The sequence below is a fragment of the Poecilia reticulata genome, chromosome 19 (assembly GCF_904066995.2).
Source record: "Poecilia reticulata chromosome 19, P_reticulata-male-v2, whole genome shotgun sequence".
In the NCBI taxonomy this organism is placed as follows: domain Eukaryota; kingdom Metazoa; phylum Chordata; class Actinopteri; order Cyprinodontiformes; family Poeciliidae; genus Poecilia; species Poecilia reticulata.
Window position 1 is genome coordinate 25,497,558 of NC_088848.1, and position 17,212 is coordinate 25,514,769.

The following is a 17,212-nucleotide window of genomic DNA, read 5'->3' on the forward strand; positions in this document are numbered from 1 at the left end:
TTACTCAATCAGTGCATACTAATGTTTTTAAGTTTTGCATACAAGTTAAAAAAAAACTCCACTTATTTAGTTTTAGTGTAGCATAGCATGTCTGTTTGAATTGTGCTAAGGTAAGTTAAATGGTTTAAGGCAACGAGTTTCCTCAAATCGAATTGAATTAATTTATCAGATTTAACTGTATACACACAATCCTTTTTGCCTTACGCAGCTATGCATTTTTATTTTCACCATCTGAAAATAAAAAATAGAAAATCTTCTATTTTCATAAGATAAAATAGAAATATATTTTAAGAATCTAAACCTAAAATCCATAAATAGGATAAGAGAAAAAAAGATAGGAATGGAAGTAAAAAATAAAAGTTTGAGGAAATAAGAAATGTCTATGGTGAAGAAGTGGGAAAGAAGTATTCTACCTTTCCTTGAGAATAGTTTTGTTCTCTTTTTTCCATTGGTCCTTGAAATCGGAGGAGAATTCATGCCAGATGGAAAATAAGGTGTTGGGGGAAACCTCCTTTTCTCCTGCTTTGGGCTTCACTGAATAGAACACTGTCAGCTCTAGGAACCTATAGAGAACAGACACATTCACAATGTCATTTTTTCTATATTTAACAACCAGAGAGATAAGCTACAGTTCCTAAATGTCTTACTTTTTGAAATAAGATTTTGTGAAAAAATATATATTTAAAAATACACAAAGTATAAAGTAATCAGTGAAACTATGACATCAATGAGTATTAAACAGAAAAAACAGAGCCTGAGCTTACAGTTTGTGAGTGCTGCTGAGTTGCGCATCCAGGATCTCTAGTTCACTTTTAGCTAATAAAGGAAGAAAAGTTTGAAATTCAGTTTCATGTTTGGTAGCACACAGCAAAAGTCAGTACACACATTCACTCTAATAAACACAGTAGCGGTTCAGGCAGTGTCTGTCTCCCACCCTGTTCTTGTATTTCATCACAGAACCAGTACTGAAAAGGCTGTAATGTAATCTTACACATTTGCCTTCCTGAGACAGTGTGTTTTTTTTTTTCAAAGATGAATAGGAAATAGTCTTTCAGGAAAGAGGCCAAAAGGCCTGGCTGAAAGAAGAATTCTGCTGGAAAATGAGGAAAGAGCCGTCCTGATAGCCTAATCATGGTTGATAGATTTACAGCATACCTTGTGCAAGAAACCCATCCATCTTCTCTTTGAAAGGCTGCAAGTTATCCTCATCAGACACCTTGCACACCTTTTCCACTTCCGATGTACATGCTAGTTAAAGTGATGAGTGTAAAACATCCGGGTTACACAAACGGCATTTATAAATAATAAAATAAGATTTGCATGTTGTGCCTCAGTGTAGGATGTTGTAATATTCACGTTCCTGACATTGTGTAAGAACATTGTATCCAGACTACACTGTGTGCACAATTACTAGGCAAGTTTTAATTTTGACCATATAATCATTTTATGCATATTTTCCAACTCCAAGTGGTATAAACTTGAATGCTTATTGAATATAAACACATCAGCTGTTGTGTATTTGTTTAATGAGGGAGAGTGGGGCCTCACCCTATGTCAAGGTATGCAGAATTATTAGGCAGCTTCTTTTCCTCAGGCGAAATGGATCAAAAAAAGAGATTTAAGAGACTCTGAAAAGTAAAACATTGTATAAAGTCTTTCAAAGGTAAAAAATGTATGTGCATTTTTTCTCAGCAATTGCTGAGATATAGGGGTGTCATCACAGAACCATCAAACTTGTCAACAGGGTTACTAGAAATGTGTTGAGGAAAAAAGACATAAATTAACCAAAGATTTGAGAAGAATCAAACATGATTATCTTTCAGTGCTGTTATATTGCAGTATTGCAACCTACCTGGAGTTCCCAGAAGGTACTCCAGGTAGGATGTTCAGAGCTCAGAGACATGGCCAAGGTAAGGAAGGATGAAACCCTACCACCACTGAACAAGACACCCAAGTTGAAACATCAAGACTGGGCCAAGACAGATCTGAAGACAGATCTTTCAAAAGTTTCATGGACTGATCAGATGAGAGTGACTCTTGACGGACCAGATTAATGGGCCTGTGGCTGGATCAGTGATGGGCACAGAGCTCCACTTCACATCAGACACCAGCAAGGTGAAGGCAGGTACTGGTATGGACTGCTATTATTAAATATGAGCTAGTTGGACCTTTTCAGGTTGAAGATGGACTCAAAATCTTACTCCAAAGCCCACTACTAGTTTTTAGAAGACACTTTCTTAAAGCAGCGGTACAGGAAAAAGTCAGCATCCTTCAAGAAGACCATGAGTTTTATACAGGACAATGCTCCATCACAAGCATCAAGTACTCCTCTATGTGGCTAGCCAGTAAAGGTCTGAAAGATGAAAGAATAATGAAGTGGCCCCCTTCCTCACCAGACCTAAACCCCATTAAAGACTTATGGGCCCTTATTAAATGGGGGATTTACCACCGTAAATCTCATGAAAAACAGAACACATCTCTGAACTGTGTCTGTGTTGTGGTTGCTACTGCACAAAAAGATTGTCAAGAGATCAAGAAACTGACAGACTCCACGAATGGAAGTCTGTCAGTTCAACTGTTATTGAAAAGAAGGGTGGCTATATTGGTCACTGATTTATTTTTTAAATGTTACAAATGTTTGTCAATTTTGAGTTGTATGATTTTTTTTCTCCCTTTAACGGATGACAATAAAGAGGTGAGATGGGGAAATTTTCTGTTTTAATTCAGTTGCATAAGAATTCTGCACACTAATAGTTGCCCAATAATCGTGCACACATATTGTCGTAAGAAAGCCAAAATCTCACTTTTACTTTCTTAAATATTCAGGCTTGAGAAATTATTGTTTGAGAGCACTGTAGTTGTTTAGTAATTAAAATAATCCTCAAAACTACAACTTGCGTAATAATTGTGCATACAACTTACAGCTTCTAATGGCAGATCAAGCAGATTAAAACAATCTCTCTCTCAGATCCTTGGGTCATCATGACTGGACTCTATGTTTCGTAGCAAACTGGCATCTGGATTTGGTTTTATTCTACCTTTTTTCCTTTCTTTTTCTTCAGTATTCTGATTTAATGGAGCATGAGTTTATTATCTTGTTGATTTTTTTTATGTGTGTTACCTCTGAGGTCCTTCCGGAGTCGAATGAAGTCCTTCTGAAAATCTTCAAATTTCATCTGTGAAACTTGGAACAGGTCATGGGGCTCAGGAAGAGGAAACACAGACGTCTCCTTCCCAGCATCCTTTTGATCAACACGCATGCATATTAAACAGTATGAAAGATTGACAACAGGAAAGTAAAAATGCCAAATAAGAAATGCACAGGTTTGTCACTATAACTAAAACGTTGTGCGCAAAATGTTCATTTTTAAATGCTTATAGAGAAGTATATGGACACAATGTGTCAAAAAAAATGTAGTAATGACTACCTACCAGTTTTAACAGGTGGTCGTTTTGTTAGATCAGGATGATGCATTTAATAACTTGAGTGCAGAAATAATAAATCATGGTTATGAAAACAGTGAAGCCCAGTCTTTGTTTTGCTGCTTTCTGACTTCAATATCTGTTGAAGTCAGAAATTGTTTGTGCTTCACTAGAAGGAACCCTAGTCCCAATTCTTTTTACCCCAAAGATAAACAGGTGAGATGGGGAAAGGAGTTGGGTGGAAGTCAAATAAAAGTATGTTTTATCTTTATTACTACCATATACAATGTATTAATGGTCTTATCCCAGTCAAACAACTGTTGAAACCTGTGAACAGTGGCGGAGCTAGACATTTAAAGTTGGGGGGATCATGGGGGGGCCAGGACTACCTCTGGGGGGGGCAAAATTTTAAATGTGTGTGTGCACATATATATAATTTTAAAAATTAACCAAACTGAATATTTAGTTTAGTTTAGCATCTGGTAAGGACGCCTCCTGGACGCCTCCCTGGTGAGGTGTTCTGGGCACGTCCCACCGGGAGGAGGCCTCGGGGAAGACCCAGGACACGCTGGAGGGACGATGTCTCTCGGCTGGCCTGGGAACGCCTTGGGATTCCCCCGAGGAGCTGGAAGAAGTGGCTGGGGAGAGGGAAGTCTGGGCCTCCCTTCTGAAGCTGCTGCCCCCACGACCCGACCCCGAATAAGCGGAAGAAAATGGATGGATGGATGGAATATTTAGTTAGTTTTTAAGCCCCTCTGTCATTTGACATGTTATAATTAACACCTTTGACTGGCGCACATGGAGACATGATAGACTTTACGCTAAGAGTTCATCGCAGAGGAAACTAAAATCAATCAAATAAAAGATCCTTTCTGAATATCATCTCATGGACACTGAACTAAATGCATCTTTCTGACTGGGAGCTGACAGCGTGTTGAAGAGTTATGGACACCTTGGTTAGGAAGCTCTGTTTGGACAGGTAACAATAGTTCGGGTCGGACCAGAATTATTTGCCTGATGGTGGCTGAGGCTTCTAATGAGTTTACATTTAATGAGTTTGGAGCACATAGAGAAAAGCTAGAGAATGTTATGATCTACTTATTGTAGTTTATGTAGAGGAATAACAGCTGACTGTTGAGAGAGGAAAGAAATTAAAGAGCAGATCCGTTAGAAACAAGCGCAGTGTGCTGGGCAATAAATGCTCCAATTAATCACACATGAGATGACAAACGTCAAATATACAATATATAGTTACACTGCTTACGTTAATGGCGTTTTAAAAACAAAACCAGTAAAAACTTAACTGAGTTAATATGTCAGATTCCCTCCTCACCTCGTCTTGATAAGAACAGAGAGCAGTTCGCTGGTTTCTGTCCAGAATGTGATCAGCTGACCACTTGGTGCTCAGACAGTTTCAACTTTACGCACAGAGAACATCGTGAAGCTCATTATTAATCATACTAAGAACAATATCAGTCAGAGAATCATCTCTGATCTGGACGCTTTAACGGACCAGAGACTTTGGAGCGTCCAGCAGCTGATCCGCTTCTGCTGGTTTTCCTCCCGCTGAGGGATCAGGAAACGATCAGAGTTCTGTTGTCTTCTAATCACGTCATTTCGTAAAATGTTACCTGATTTCAAAAACGTTCTCGCAGAGAAATAATAAATGTTTCGTTTGATGACTACAAATTGGAAATAAAATGATTTTTTTCTTTGACGGACAACGAAAAAACTCCAGCGCAACCTCTGCTCCAAACTACGAACATTATCGGCCCTCTTCGGTTTTTTCTCTTTTTTGCGGAGGATCAATAAATAACTTATTGGTGTTTTACCATCACCACCAGGTATGAAGTGCTTTAGCCTTTGAGTTGCACCACAGCAGCAACTGAAACACCCAGGAGAAGAATATCAGCTTGTTATGAGTATAAAGGAGGCTGGTATCGCGCCTGATAAAAATCTATTTATTTATTTATGTCACATGGACTTATATAAAGTTTTATACATTTTCTTTTGATATATTTATTATTGTTTTTCTTCTTTAGATATTAGGTTGACTTAGAATGATTCCAAATAATGTACAGGAATGACCTGGTGCTGTTATATGTCAATCATCTGGGGGGCCACTAGGGGGGCCAATCAGATGACAGGGGGGGCACTGGCCCCCCTGGCCCCCCCTCTGGCTCCGCCACTGCCTGTGAAGCTGCAGAACAAAGACTGAGCATCACTTGTTTACTGATACCAGTAAACAATACCAGATTTTATTTTAACATTGTTGACTTCAAAAGCAATACCCACTATATTACCTTCATAAACTTTATAGATTTTTAAATCAGCACCCATTGCTTTCTGTCTTACATTAATCTTGAAGATGTTAGTAATAAATTGAGTCTTTGAAACATTGTATCAGAGAATCGTATCTATTCTCTGTTTACTGTACAGTGCATATCCACAAAGTTCATTTAATCTTTTTAGGATTTTAGACAAAAAATCCTAAAAGTTATATTTTGAGATGAATATTGGTTTAGAAAACAACTGAACTGTGCTACTTGATTACAATTTTTTCCAATTGTAAAGTGGAAAAAAGTACAAACAAAAAGCACATAAATTTTTTACTGGTAAGTTTATACAAAGATAAAATTCACATAACTTGACTTTATTTAATACTAACATTACTTCTGAAAGCAATTACAGGGTTTTGTTTATGTCTTAAAATGTCTTTTATCCCTATGACATTTAAGGTTGTATTGTTTTTCTGTCATTTAACAATTGTGCCCTGCTTTGTATTGGTCTATCACATAAAATCCCAATAAAATGTGTTTTGTGTGCAAAGGAAAAAAGCTGAAAGAAGTTTAATGAGCTGAATAAAGAAAGGGAAGAAGTTTACCTCATCAAAGTGTCTGAGGTAGTAGGCTACAATGTATGACAGAAGACTCTTAGCGCCATCCTGCATGCAGAAAAACAACGAGAGACACTGACATTTTGAACAGCGTGGAGACAACAGCATACAAACAATAAACTGATGTCTACTGTATAAACTGCCCGTTCAAGTTTCTATCATTTTGTGAGGATAGCATTTTTTCTTTTACAATTTTTTTACAAATTACAAATGTATTGTAATTTGTTCTCCCCACTGTATTACAAATACAGTGGGGAGAACAAGTATTTGATACACTGTTGATTTTTCAGGTTTTCCCACTTGCAAAGCTTGTAGATGACTGTAATTTCTATCATAGATACTCTTCAACTGTGAGTGATGGACTCTAAAACAAAAATCCAGAAAAATACAATGTATGATTTTTAAGTAATTAATTTCCATTTTATTGTGTGAAATGAGTATTTGATCATCTATCAACCAGTTAGAATTTCGTCTCTCACAGACATGTTGGTTCTTCTTTCAGAAGCCTTCCTGTTCTCCACTCATTACCTGTATTAACTGCACCTGTTTGAACTCGTTACCTGTATCAAAGACACCTGTCCACACACTCAATCAATCAGACTCCAGCATCTCCACAATGCCCAAGACCAGAGAGCTGTAAGGACATCAGGGATAAAATTGTAGACCTGCACCAGGCTGGGATGGGCTACAGGACAATAGGCAAGCAGCTTGGTGAGAAGGCAACAACAGCTGGTGCAATTATTAGAAAATGGAAGAAATGCAAAATAATGGAAAATGTCCCTCGGTCTGGGGCGCCATGCAAGATCTCACCTCGTGGAGCATCATTGATCTTGAGGAAGGTGAGGAATGAGCCCAGAACTACACAGCAGGACCTGGTCAATGACCTGAATAGAGCTGGGACCACAGTTTCAAAGAAAACAATCAGTAACTCTCTACGCCGTCAAGGATTAAAATCCTGCAGTGCACGCAAGGTGCCCTTCCTCAAGCCAACGCATGTCAAAGCCCGTCTGATGTTTGCAAATGACCATCTGAATGGGAGAAGATCATGTGGTCTGATGAGACAAACATAGAACTTTTTGGTCTAAACTCCACTCGTCATGTTTGGAAGAAGAAGAATGATGAGTACAACCCCAAGAACACCATCCCAACCGTGAAGCATGGCGGTGGAAACATCATTCTTTGGGGATGCTTTTCTGCAAAGGGTACAGGACGACTGCACCATATTGTGGGAAGGATGGATGGGGCCATGTATCGTGAGATTTTGGCCAACCACCTCCTTCCCTCAGTAAGAGCACTGAAGATGGGTCGTGGCCGGGTCTTCCAGCATGATAACGACCCAAAACACACAGCCAGGGCAACTAAAGAGTGGCTCCGTAGGAAACATCTGAAGGTCCTGGAGTGGCCTAGCCAGTCTCCAGACCTGAATCCAATAGAAAATCTTTGGAGGGAGCTTAAAGTCCGTGTGGCCCAGCGACAGCCCTGAAACCTGATGGCTCTGGAGGAGATCTGTATGGAGGAGTGGGCCAAAATCCCTGCTGCAGTGTGTGCAAACCTGGTCAAGAGCTACAGGAAACGTCTCATCTCTGTAATTGCAAACAAAGGTTTCTGTACCAAATATTAAGTTTCTTTTTTCTGGTGTATCAAATACTTACTTCACACAGTAAAATGGAAATTAATTATTTAAAAATCATACATTGTGTTTTTTTGGATTTTTGTTTTAGATTCCATCACTCACAGTTGAAGAGAACCTATGATAGAAATTACAGTCATCTACAAGCTTTGCAAGTGGGAAAACCTGAAAAATCAAACAAATAAAAAAAAAATCAAGAGGCCCAAATATGATTTCAAATTGAAATTTTTTAACAAAATATGATTTCTTTACTCACATTGCTCTTGACATCTTTGAGTTTTGGCAAAATCTCAAGGGTGAAGCCATCAGCTTGACCTCTTGTTCGATTCCCACCATTCATGAAATTACCAAATGCCAGAACCAAACCTAGAATCTTCTTCACTGAAACATTGTCCTGCAGAGTCTGTGAAAGAGGTTGAAGACAAAGGCAAATAATGCAATGGGTTGGGTTCGTTTTCTGATATTATATAGATGATAAAAAAGCTTTAAAAAATCTATGAGAATAAGGAGAAAGACAAAATAATATGAAAATCTGATTATTTTATTAATATGTTATTTGTAAAAAAAACTAAACAATCAACAATGATTTGTTGAACCAACTAACTTCCATCTAGATAAAAATTCAATATTAAATCAAAAACAAACCTCCTCCTGAAAAGGTGCAACAAAAACAATCACCAAAAGCAAGGCTAGGTTCCAACAGAATGGACTCATATTTCTGCTACAAACAAGCCTGGCTTGTCATGACTTCCAGCCTGTTGACCTTTTTTACTCTCACAACAAACTTTCCTATCAATTACCACTATGAAGGCCACTAGAGCCACAAAAATTCTTAACAAAATAAATACACAGATAATCAACACACTACTTCAGTGAAACAAATCTATGTCAATCTTGGCCCATGTTCTTTCACGCTCCTGATGTGACATCAGTGGCTCAATATATGTGGTTACTACCCCGGGGCACAACTACATACTTTCTGAGGTATATGTACAGTTACTGACTGGACTCTGTGATGTATCTGACTTATGTATAGGGCTACCCTAACCCTAACCCTTTCAGATACATCACGGCACTACTATATTGAGTAATGACATTTAACCTCAGTGTCCCCCTGCCAAATTCTATAACAAGGGTCACCAACCTTTTTGAGTCCAAGAGCTATAGTAACACAGAGGACACACAGACACAGGTTTATGTGTGTTTGATGCACACATAAACTTGTACAACTCATCTTTAATTAAAGTATCAACACTCTAAAAAGTGTTTTTGGGCTGAAGTTCATCTTATGGACTTATTTATATTAATTTAACTTAATTCTTTTGCTTTTGCTATGCCAACTTACTTTTTTGTGCTAATTTAACTCAAAACTTACACTCTAAAAGAAAATAGTTGAACCAACTCAATTGAATTGCTTCCATAGGTAACAAGCAATTCAATTAAGTTTATCCAACTTAATTTATTAAGTTTAACCAATTCAATATATTCTGATCATCCAACTCAATTTGTTAATTTTATTTAACAAATTTATTAAGTATGTTTAAGATAACAGATTTAAGTCACTCTTACTCAAATCATTTATTTTCTTCTAATAAACATTTAAAATCTCTTTGTCTTAATTCTACAGAAAGTCAACTCAAACTTTTAAGTAGTTCCAAACTAAATTTCTTCTGCTGCAAACTTCTTAGTTTGCAGCCTAAAATTCTTTTTACAGTGTCCTCTAAATATACTCTAATTTAAAAGTTACAAATTGTTTCCTTAAAGAACCTTTTTACTTTGACTTTACTTGAAATAATTAAGTTCAATACCATATTTGTAGCCCACGTCTGACCATGACTCAAGCTGACCAGGGACAGATTCCCCAGTAAGCGAATGTGTCTCTGTGGGTAGAGTGGTCATCTTGTGATCGGAAGGTTCAGGGTTCAATTCCAGCTTCCTCCTGACACATATGGATATGGATATTGTTGTGTGAATGTGACTCTAATGTGAAGTGTGTTGAGTAGTTAAAGTGACTGGAAAAGTGCTGTGCAAGTTCAATGATTTGAGTAAGAGTGACTTAAATCTGTTATCTTAAACATACTTAATAAGTTTGTTTAACAAATTGAGTTGGATGATTAGAATATATTGAATTTGTTAAACTGAATAAATTAAATTAGATAAACTTAATTGAATTGCTTGTTACTAGAAGCAATTCAATTAAGTTGGTTCAACTTTTTCTTTTTAGAGTGTAATAATAAATGTACATGTGTGATTAAACTGCTGCCTAGAGAGCAATTAAAAAAAGAATGAAACAAAAATCAGGGCAATATTTCATCATTTAATATATAACTTCTGTTAGCCTGTGTCTAGAAGCGCCAATGGGCTGCAGGTCTGTGACTGTTAGCATGTATTCCATCATTCTTATGGCTTGATAGGAAGTCAGGTTATCCAAACTGGCAACACACATTAATAAAACAGTGAAATAATATTGACCACAAAACACATTATTTATAGAACATATCCACATTTTCCCTAACAAACGTTTTTAATGTAAAAAAAAAAAACAGTAGAATAAAAGGACAATGTTCATTTTACTTAAACATATACATATAAAGAGTAAAATAAGAGAACTGATAATTTTGCAATTATCTCTTAATTTTTTCTAAAGCTGTATATACTCAGTTTGAAACAGAATCTCAAGACCACATCATACCTGCCATTATATTTTAACATTAATGAGACAAGAAGCTGTGGAGTGACAGTCCCAGAGGGAACTTGCTCCTCTGGAAATTAAGATAAAATCTACTCAAAGCTACTCATTTCCAGTCATTTGAAGAACATTTTACTAAATTCATAGGATTAATAAACATAAAACCAGTTTATTTTCAAGGTTTCCAAGTATTTGAAAATCATACTTAGAAATTGCATTACCCTAAGGATGTTTAAAAGAAACAACATTCTTGCTTTTTTTCTTTAAACAAAAATGTATGTCAATTTATGGAAAAGAAGACGAGTCAGGGTTTTGCTATTTCAGTTCACAATCCATGAAGTGAATAAAACTCTTCTATTCACAAAGAACCAGCCTAACCCTAACATTCTGTACTGTTCTCTAGTGTTACCTTATTTAAGTGACTCCAGAGAGGTTTGGGTAATTAATTACAAAACAACACAGCAATCACTAATCAAACTTCAAAAAAGAGCAACAAAAGTCATTAACAAGGCTAAGTACCAGGATCAAACTAACCCTTATTTATCCAAATATTTTACACATATACAACATTTTGTACAGAGGAGTATAAAGTATTCTTCAAATAAATAAAGCCAATGCTGTACACAATTGCCATCCATAAATATCACAAAAACACAGAGCAGAGAGAAACTTCTGAACCTCATAGGTAAGAGATGCATTGTTCACTGTCAGCTGGATGCCACTCCAGTAGAAACATTATGGGACACTGGTGCCCAGGAATGTCTCATTAATGAAGAATGGAGACGATTACACTTACCACACCGGCGAGTTAGACCTCTGAATGAGCTACTGGAGGTAGATACACTTATTGGGCTTGCAGCAAATCAGACACAAATTACTTTCCTGGACTGTGTGGAAGTTGAATCTAGACTGGGTAAAGACTCACTCTCAGCAGAACCCCTGTTGGTACCAGTACTTATGTCAAGTGACCTCAGTGTGGTACAACAGCCAATAATTGTCTATAATGTTATAGAGGAAGTGCTAGAAGACGACACACTTCAACACAGAAAACCTGAAGTCATCCAAAATGTGTGTGGAGCCTTTGCTGTAACTGTCCAGACTGCACAGACAATGGTCAAACTAATTCAGGCATCAGATAGCCAGGTTGATGTGGGTCCTGTGCACACAGGGAGACGTCGAATAAAGTTAGCAGCTGAGCAAATCACCATCATCCATGTTAAAGTTAATACTGGAGCTCAGTTCAGAGGGGAGGACCTTCTTTTTGTTCCCTTGGAGGACTCAGTGCTGCCAGAGGGTGTCCGTGTTGAGGACGGTCTCATAACAGTTCCTACAAAGAGGTCAGGATTCGTATCAGTCCCAATTTCCAACACCAATGTTACCAATGTACAATGTTACTCTGCATCAGCGTGTAGTTCTGGTTCATCTAGAAGCAGTAAATACAGCTTATACTGTAAATGCACAACAGTTGAACATCACTGATGGTGAACAACAAAAAGATGACACTTCACCCAGAACAAAGCCAACTGCAACACGGTTTCTGATTAGCAACAACAAGGCAGAAAAACAGAAGCCAACACAGTGGGATCCTCCAGTTGACCTCAGCCACTTAACGGAAAGCCAAAGACAGACTGTGAGACAGATACTGAGAGAAGTGTCATGCATTCGCCTATGATGAAGATGACATAGATTTAATTTCCTCTTTGAAACTTATCACTCTGCATGACACCACTCCAGTGAAGAAAACATATGTCAGTTCCCAAGCCATTACATCAGGAAGTTAAAGAATACCTTCAAGATCTACTGAATAGAGGCTGGATAACTCAGTCACTTTCTCCATATGCATCACCAGTGGTGTGTGTGAGAAAGAAAGATGGGGCTCTGAGGTTGTGCTGTGACTACTGGGAATTAAACAGAAAATCTGTCCCTGACCGCCACCCCATTCCCCAGATTCAAGGCATGCTTGATTCTCTCACTGGCAGCTCCTGATTCTCTATTAGATCAGGGGAAGGCGTACCATCAAGGGTTTCTGGATGAGAAAAGTCAGCCCTTAACTGCTTTCATAAGACCATGGGTCTGTACCAGTGGATCAGAATCCCCTTCGGTTTGAGTGCTGTTCCAGCAGAGTTCCAAAGAAGCATGAAGGAATGTCTAATTAGCTTATGGGATGTGATATACCAGCCCTATCTGGATGATAATTGAATTCTGCCCAAGTTTTGAAGATCATCTCAACCAAATGAGAACTGTGTTGCAAAGATACCAGAAGCAAGGAGTGAAGCTGAGCCCAAAGAAGTGTGAGGTGTTCAAAAGAAAAGTGAGATTTATGGGGCGTCTTGTCTCTGGTGAGGGCTACACGATGGATCCGGCAGAAGCGGCACCAGTTCAAGCTTTGAAGGAGAGAACCCCCACAATGAAGGGAGATCTGAGAAAAATGCTGGGATTTCTCTCCTATTATCAAACATACATACCAAACTTCTCCAGAATAGCTAAGCCCCTCTACCAGCTTCTGGTCAGTCCACCTGAAAATCAACTTGAAAATCCACCATCAGGAAAGCATAAGGCCAGGCAGAACAGCAGCACCTCAAGAAATAAAGGTAACCTCCCCTCAAACACTACTGGACTCAGAGCCATCAAGAAACACTAAACGTACTTATTGACAAACTCACTGAGCCTCCCATCCTTGGGTATCCAGATCTCACCCAACCATTTATTTTGCATGTTGATGCTTCCCAGGAAGGGTTGGGAGCAGTTCTATATCAGAGACAGAATAACACAATGGTTGTCATCGGGTACAGATCTGGAACACTGACCCCACCTGAGAACAATTATCACATGCATTCAGGAAAATTGGAATTCATAGCCCTTTTAAGTGGGTATTATGTTAAAGATTCAGAGATTATCTGTATCATGCACTTCACTTCACTGTGTATACAGATAATAACCCCCTGACCTACATTCTCATCACGGCCAAGTTAAACGCCACAGATCACAGGTGGGTTGCCCAACTTGCAGATTTCAATTCCACCATTAAATATGGCAAACACAATACAGATGCAGATGGCATCTCTCGCATGCCACTGGACATAAATGACTTATTGCAGCAATGCACTGAGGAGGTGACTCAGGATGTGATTAGTGCATCAATTCAGGGAGTGACTGTGCTTCGAGATGCCCCATCTGTCTGAATAACCACAGCTCACATCAACACACTGGACTTAGCAAGTGATACATCTTCACTTACATTGCCTGCCCTAATAACACCAGGACAGATCAGATAAAGTCAAGTGAGTCATGTATTATAAAAGCCTAGATCAATCCCCCCCCAGAGGACTGGTGAAAACTGAGCCTGCAGATGTTAGGGTGCTCTTGAGGCAATGGCAAAAAGTGTATATCAGCAATGATGGGATCTTATATACAGAAAAGCAGGACATAATTCTTGGCTAGTTTTGCCAAAAGAACATCATCCGTTAATGTTTCAAGAATTACACAAAGAGATGGGTCATGTGGGGGTTGAAAGGACTCTGAATCTGATTCGAGGCAGGTTTTATTGGGTCAGAATGCAGCAGGACACAGAACATTTTGTGACCCAAGTGTGTCAAAACGACCACAGAGGGCAGCCAGAGCACCACTGATGCCCATTATGACATGTCCATCCGAACTGGTTTCAGCTGATTTTCTGCATGTAGAAGCCTGAAAGCAAGGTTATGAGTATATTCTGTTATAATGGATCACTACACTTGCTTTGCACAGGCCTACCCCACAAAAAACAAATCTGCAACAACGGTTGTGGAAAAACTCTTTGATGACTTTGCCCTTCGCTTTGGCTTCCTGGAGAAAATCCACCACGACATGGGGAAGGAATTTGAAAACCAGTTGATGGCTCAATTGCAGAGGTGTTGTCACGTGCAAGGGTCCCACATTACCTGCTACCACCCACAAGGTAACAGACAAGTGGAGCGATTTAACAAAACCTTGCTGTCTATGCTCCGTACGCTCACAAATGAGCAAAAAGCTGACGGAAAAAGTCGTTATGTAAGATGGTGCACGCATATAACTGAACCCGCATTGACACCACAGGCTTTGCGCCACATTATCTGCTCTATGGACGATCTCCACGTCTGCCGATAGATCTCCATACAGCCGAATGAAACACAGCAAAGCTATGCTGAGTATGTTAAAGATTGGCAAAGCAGAATGCAGCAGGCCTACGAGATTGCAACCAAAACCTCCACCCGTTAATCAAACTGAGGGGAAAAAAAGGATATTAGAAAAGAGGTTGTGGAGCTGACCTGGAGCCTGGGGGGAGTGTGCTTGTACGCAACTTATCAGAGAGAGGAGGTCCTGGTAAGCTCAGATCCTTTTGAGAAGATAAAGTTCACATCATCACAAAGAGAAGAAGTGATATCAGCCCAGGGTATGAAGTAGTACCAGGAGGTGGCAAAAGTTGTGTGCTGCATAGGAACCTCCTGCTTCCCTGTGACAAAAAGGACTAAAAAGACTAAGTCAAATACATCTCCATGTTATCTTTGTCAACGAGAGAAAACTTCAGTCAGTGAGAGGGATGAGGAAATGAAGCTAGTGTGCCGGTTTCCTCCTGCTCAGCACAGTGGTTACTGAGCTGTCAGCTTAAACCCAGATGCTGAACCATTTACACCAGACCTGTCTGACCAAGAAAACACACCAGAAGTGAATGAACCTCGGACTAATTGGATGGACAACATACCAGAGCAAGAAAATGGAGGCCAAGATATGGAGCTGCACCTGGATCTTCTTGAACCATCCGCAGAAATACCTTCTGAGGAAGAAGAGGATCCAGCTGTACCACCATCTGCATCCGGATACCCAAAGAGAGAACGTCGCCGGCCGAGAATGCTGACCTATTGTGCTCTGGGTGAGTGAACCATGGTGGAAGTAGGTGTTAAAGAACTACCTGTGAGTATGATCCCAACCGGTAAAGAACTTTGGCATCCCTGGGTAGTTCCAGGTGTTGAAGAACAGAGTTAAAGACACAGTGTATATAGTTTCAAGAATTGCATTCAAAAGAAAAAGACTCTCCAAAGACAATGTATTGACTGTGCTTTCGAGACAAAAGATTGGTATCGGAACAAAAGAACTGGCTGAAATTAAAGTTCTGTTACACTAGAGAGACGATCTGAACAAGAACTGGAATTAAATGTAACTTGAAATTTGTAATCTAACGTGACAATATCCTCTGTTAGTGGTGGACACTTACATTATAATGAATGTCATGTTAAGTTGATTATTTATAACATTACTTTCAGTAAAAGGGTCATTTAAAAGAGCATGTTAAATGCTCTTTTAAATGTTATAGGACATTTTTTTAATGAGGGGGAGAGTGTGGCACACAGGCCATTTTGATGGTAAATTAATACTGTTTTGTGTGTGTGTGTGTGTGTGTGTGTGTGTGTGTGTGTGCGGGGGTGTGTGGGTGTGTGTGTGTGTGTGTTATTAGTTGTGTCGCAGTTTGAAGTGGTTGTGGAGGGGATCAGTATCACTGTCTCTGCTAGGAGACAACGGTTGTGGAATGACTGTTTCTAATGGCTGTGTAGTGATACTGCTAACTGAGTTACTTTGTAATAGAGATGTGCCCATCAGGTTTTTTCCTATACCGATACCGATCACCCATGAGGGCCGATCACCGATACCGATCACATAATTATTATTTATTTATTTTTTATCATAAACACTACCGGTTACATTATGTGCAAAAAAGGAACCATGAATTCACCTTAATTTAGACAAAAACTTGTTTTTGATAACTTTTTCCAAGAAGAAAACTAAACAAAACAGGCATTGTGCAAATTGTACTACTATAAATAATACTATCTTTAACAGACTGAAAACATATAAAGGCTCTGAAGAGGCTAAATAATGCAAAGAGCCAAAATAAAACCTCTCAACATTGCCAAAAAAATTCAAGTATAAAACTTAACATTCAAAGGCAAATACAGGATCCATTAAGTAATCCTGAGTTACTGAATAAAAACTTCCTGATAGCATGGCAGCTAGCTGATTCCTGCTAGTTCTGAGTGGCTGATTCTGACTGAGCGGAGTAATTATGCAGAGCAGGGAGGAGATCGATTATTTTTTTAGAGATTATCTGTCTAATGTTAGGACAGCAAAAGTTTTAATACGTATGTAAAATGTATTTTTTTAGGTTAGATGCTGCAGCTTTAAGCAGAGGTTCAGTGTGAGAGTCACTACCAGGTGGAGCAGAAGCGGCGCTCCGTCTGAAATATCACTACCTGTAGCGTAGCAGCGGTTCAGCAGCGAGAGCAGAACCAGCGTCTTACATCGCAGCTCGAAGACTTCAATAATTTTTCAGGTTATTTGTTTAGCTTTCTGACCGACATGCTAATCCGGGTGAGTGTTTGTAGCTGTGCTCTGCTTTACCTGCTATCTGATCCTCCATATGTCTTTTTTACTGCAGTGAGCCTCGATGTAGCCAAACTCCGTCAAGTATAACATTGTTTTTATGTCGTATTAGCTTCGTTGTGTTGATGCATTTCGACGTGCTTCAATTTTCCGCCGCAATACGCAAACGTCCCCATTCACT

At 39.0% G+C, this 17,212-nt stretch overlaps 1 protein-coding gene across 1 annotated transcript in view; it reads right to left on the reverse strand.

Moving 5' to 3' along the window:
- Window positions 1-377: 377 nt before the first annotated feature.
- Window positions 378-17,212, reverse strand: part of fmn2b (formin 2b) — a 61,071-nt gene continuing 44,236 nt past the window's right edge. Inside the window, exons 12-17 of the mRNA XM_081600538.1 lie at window positions 8,206-8,352; window positions 6,308-6,367; window positions 3,122-3,242; window positions 1,156-1,248; window positions 765-816; window positions 378-563 (exon numbers count right to left, since the gene is read on the reverse strand). Coding sequence (XP_081456664.1) covers window positions 410-563; window positions 765-816; window positions 1,156-1,248; window positions 3,122-3,242; window positions 6,308-6,367; window positions 8,206-8,352 — 627 coding nt within the window. The 3' untranslated portion in view covers window positions 378-409. The remainder of the gene's footprint in view (window positions 564-764; window positions 817-1,155; window positions 1,249-3,121; window positions 3,243-6,307; window positions 6,368-8,205; window positions 8,353-17,212) is intronic.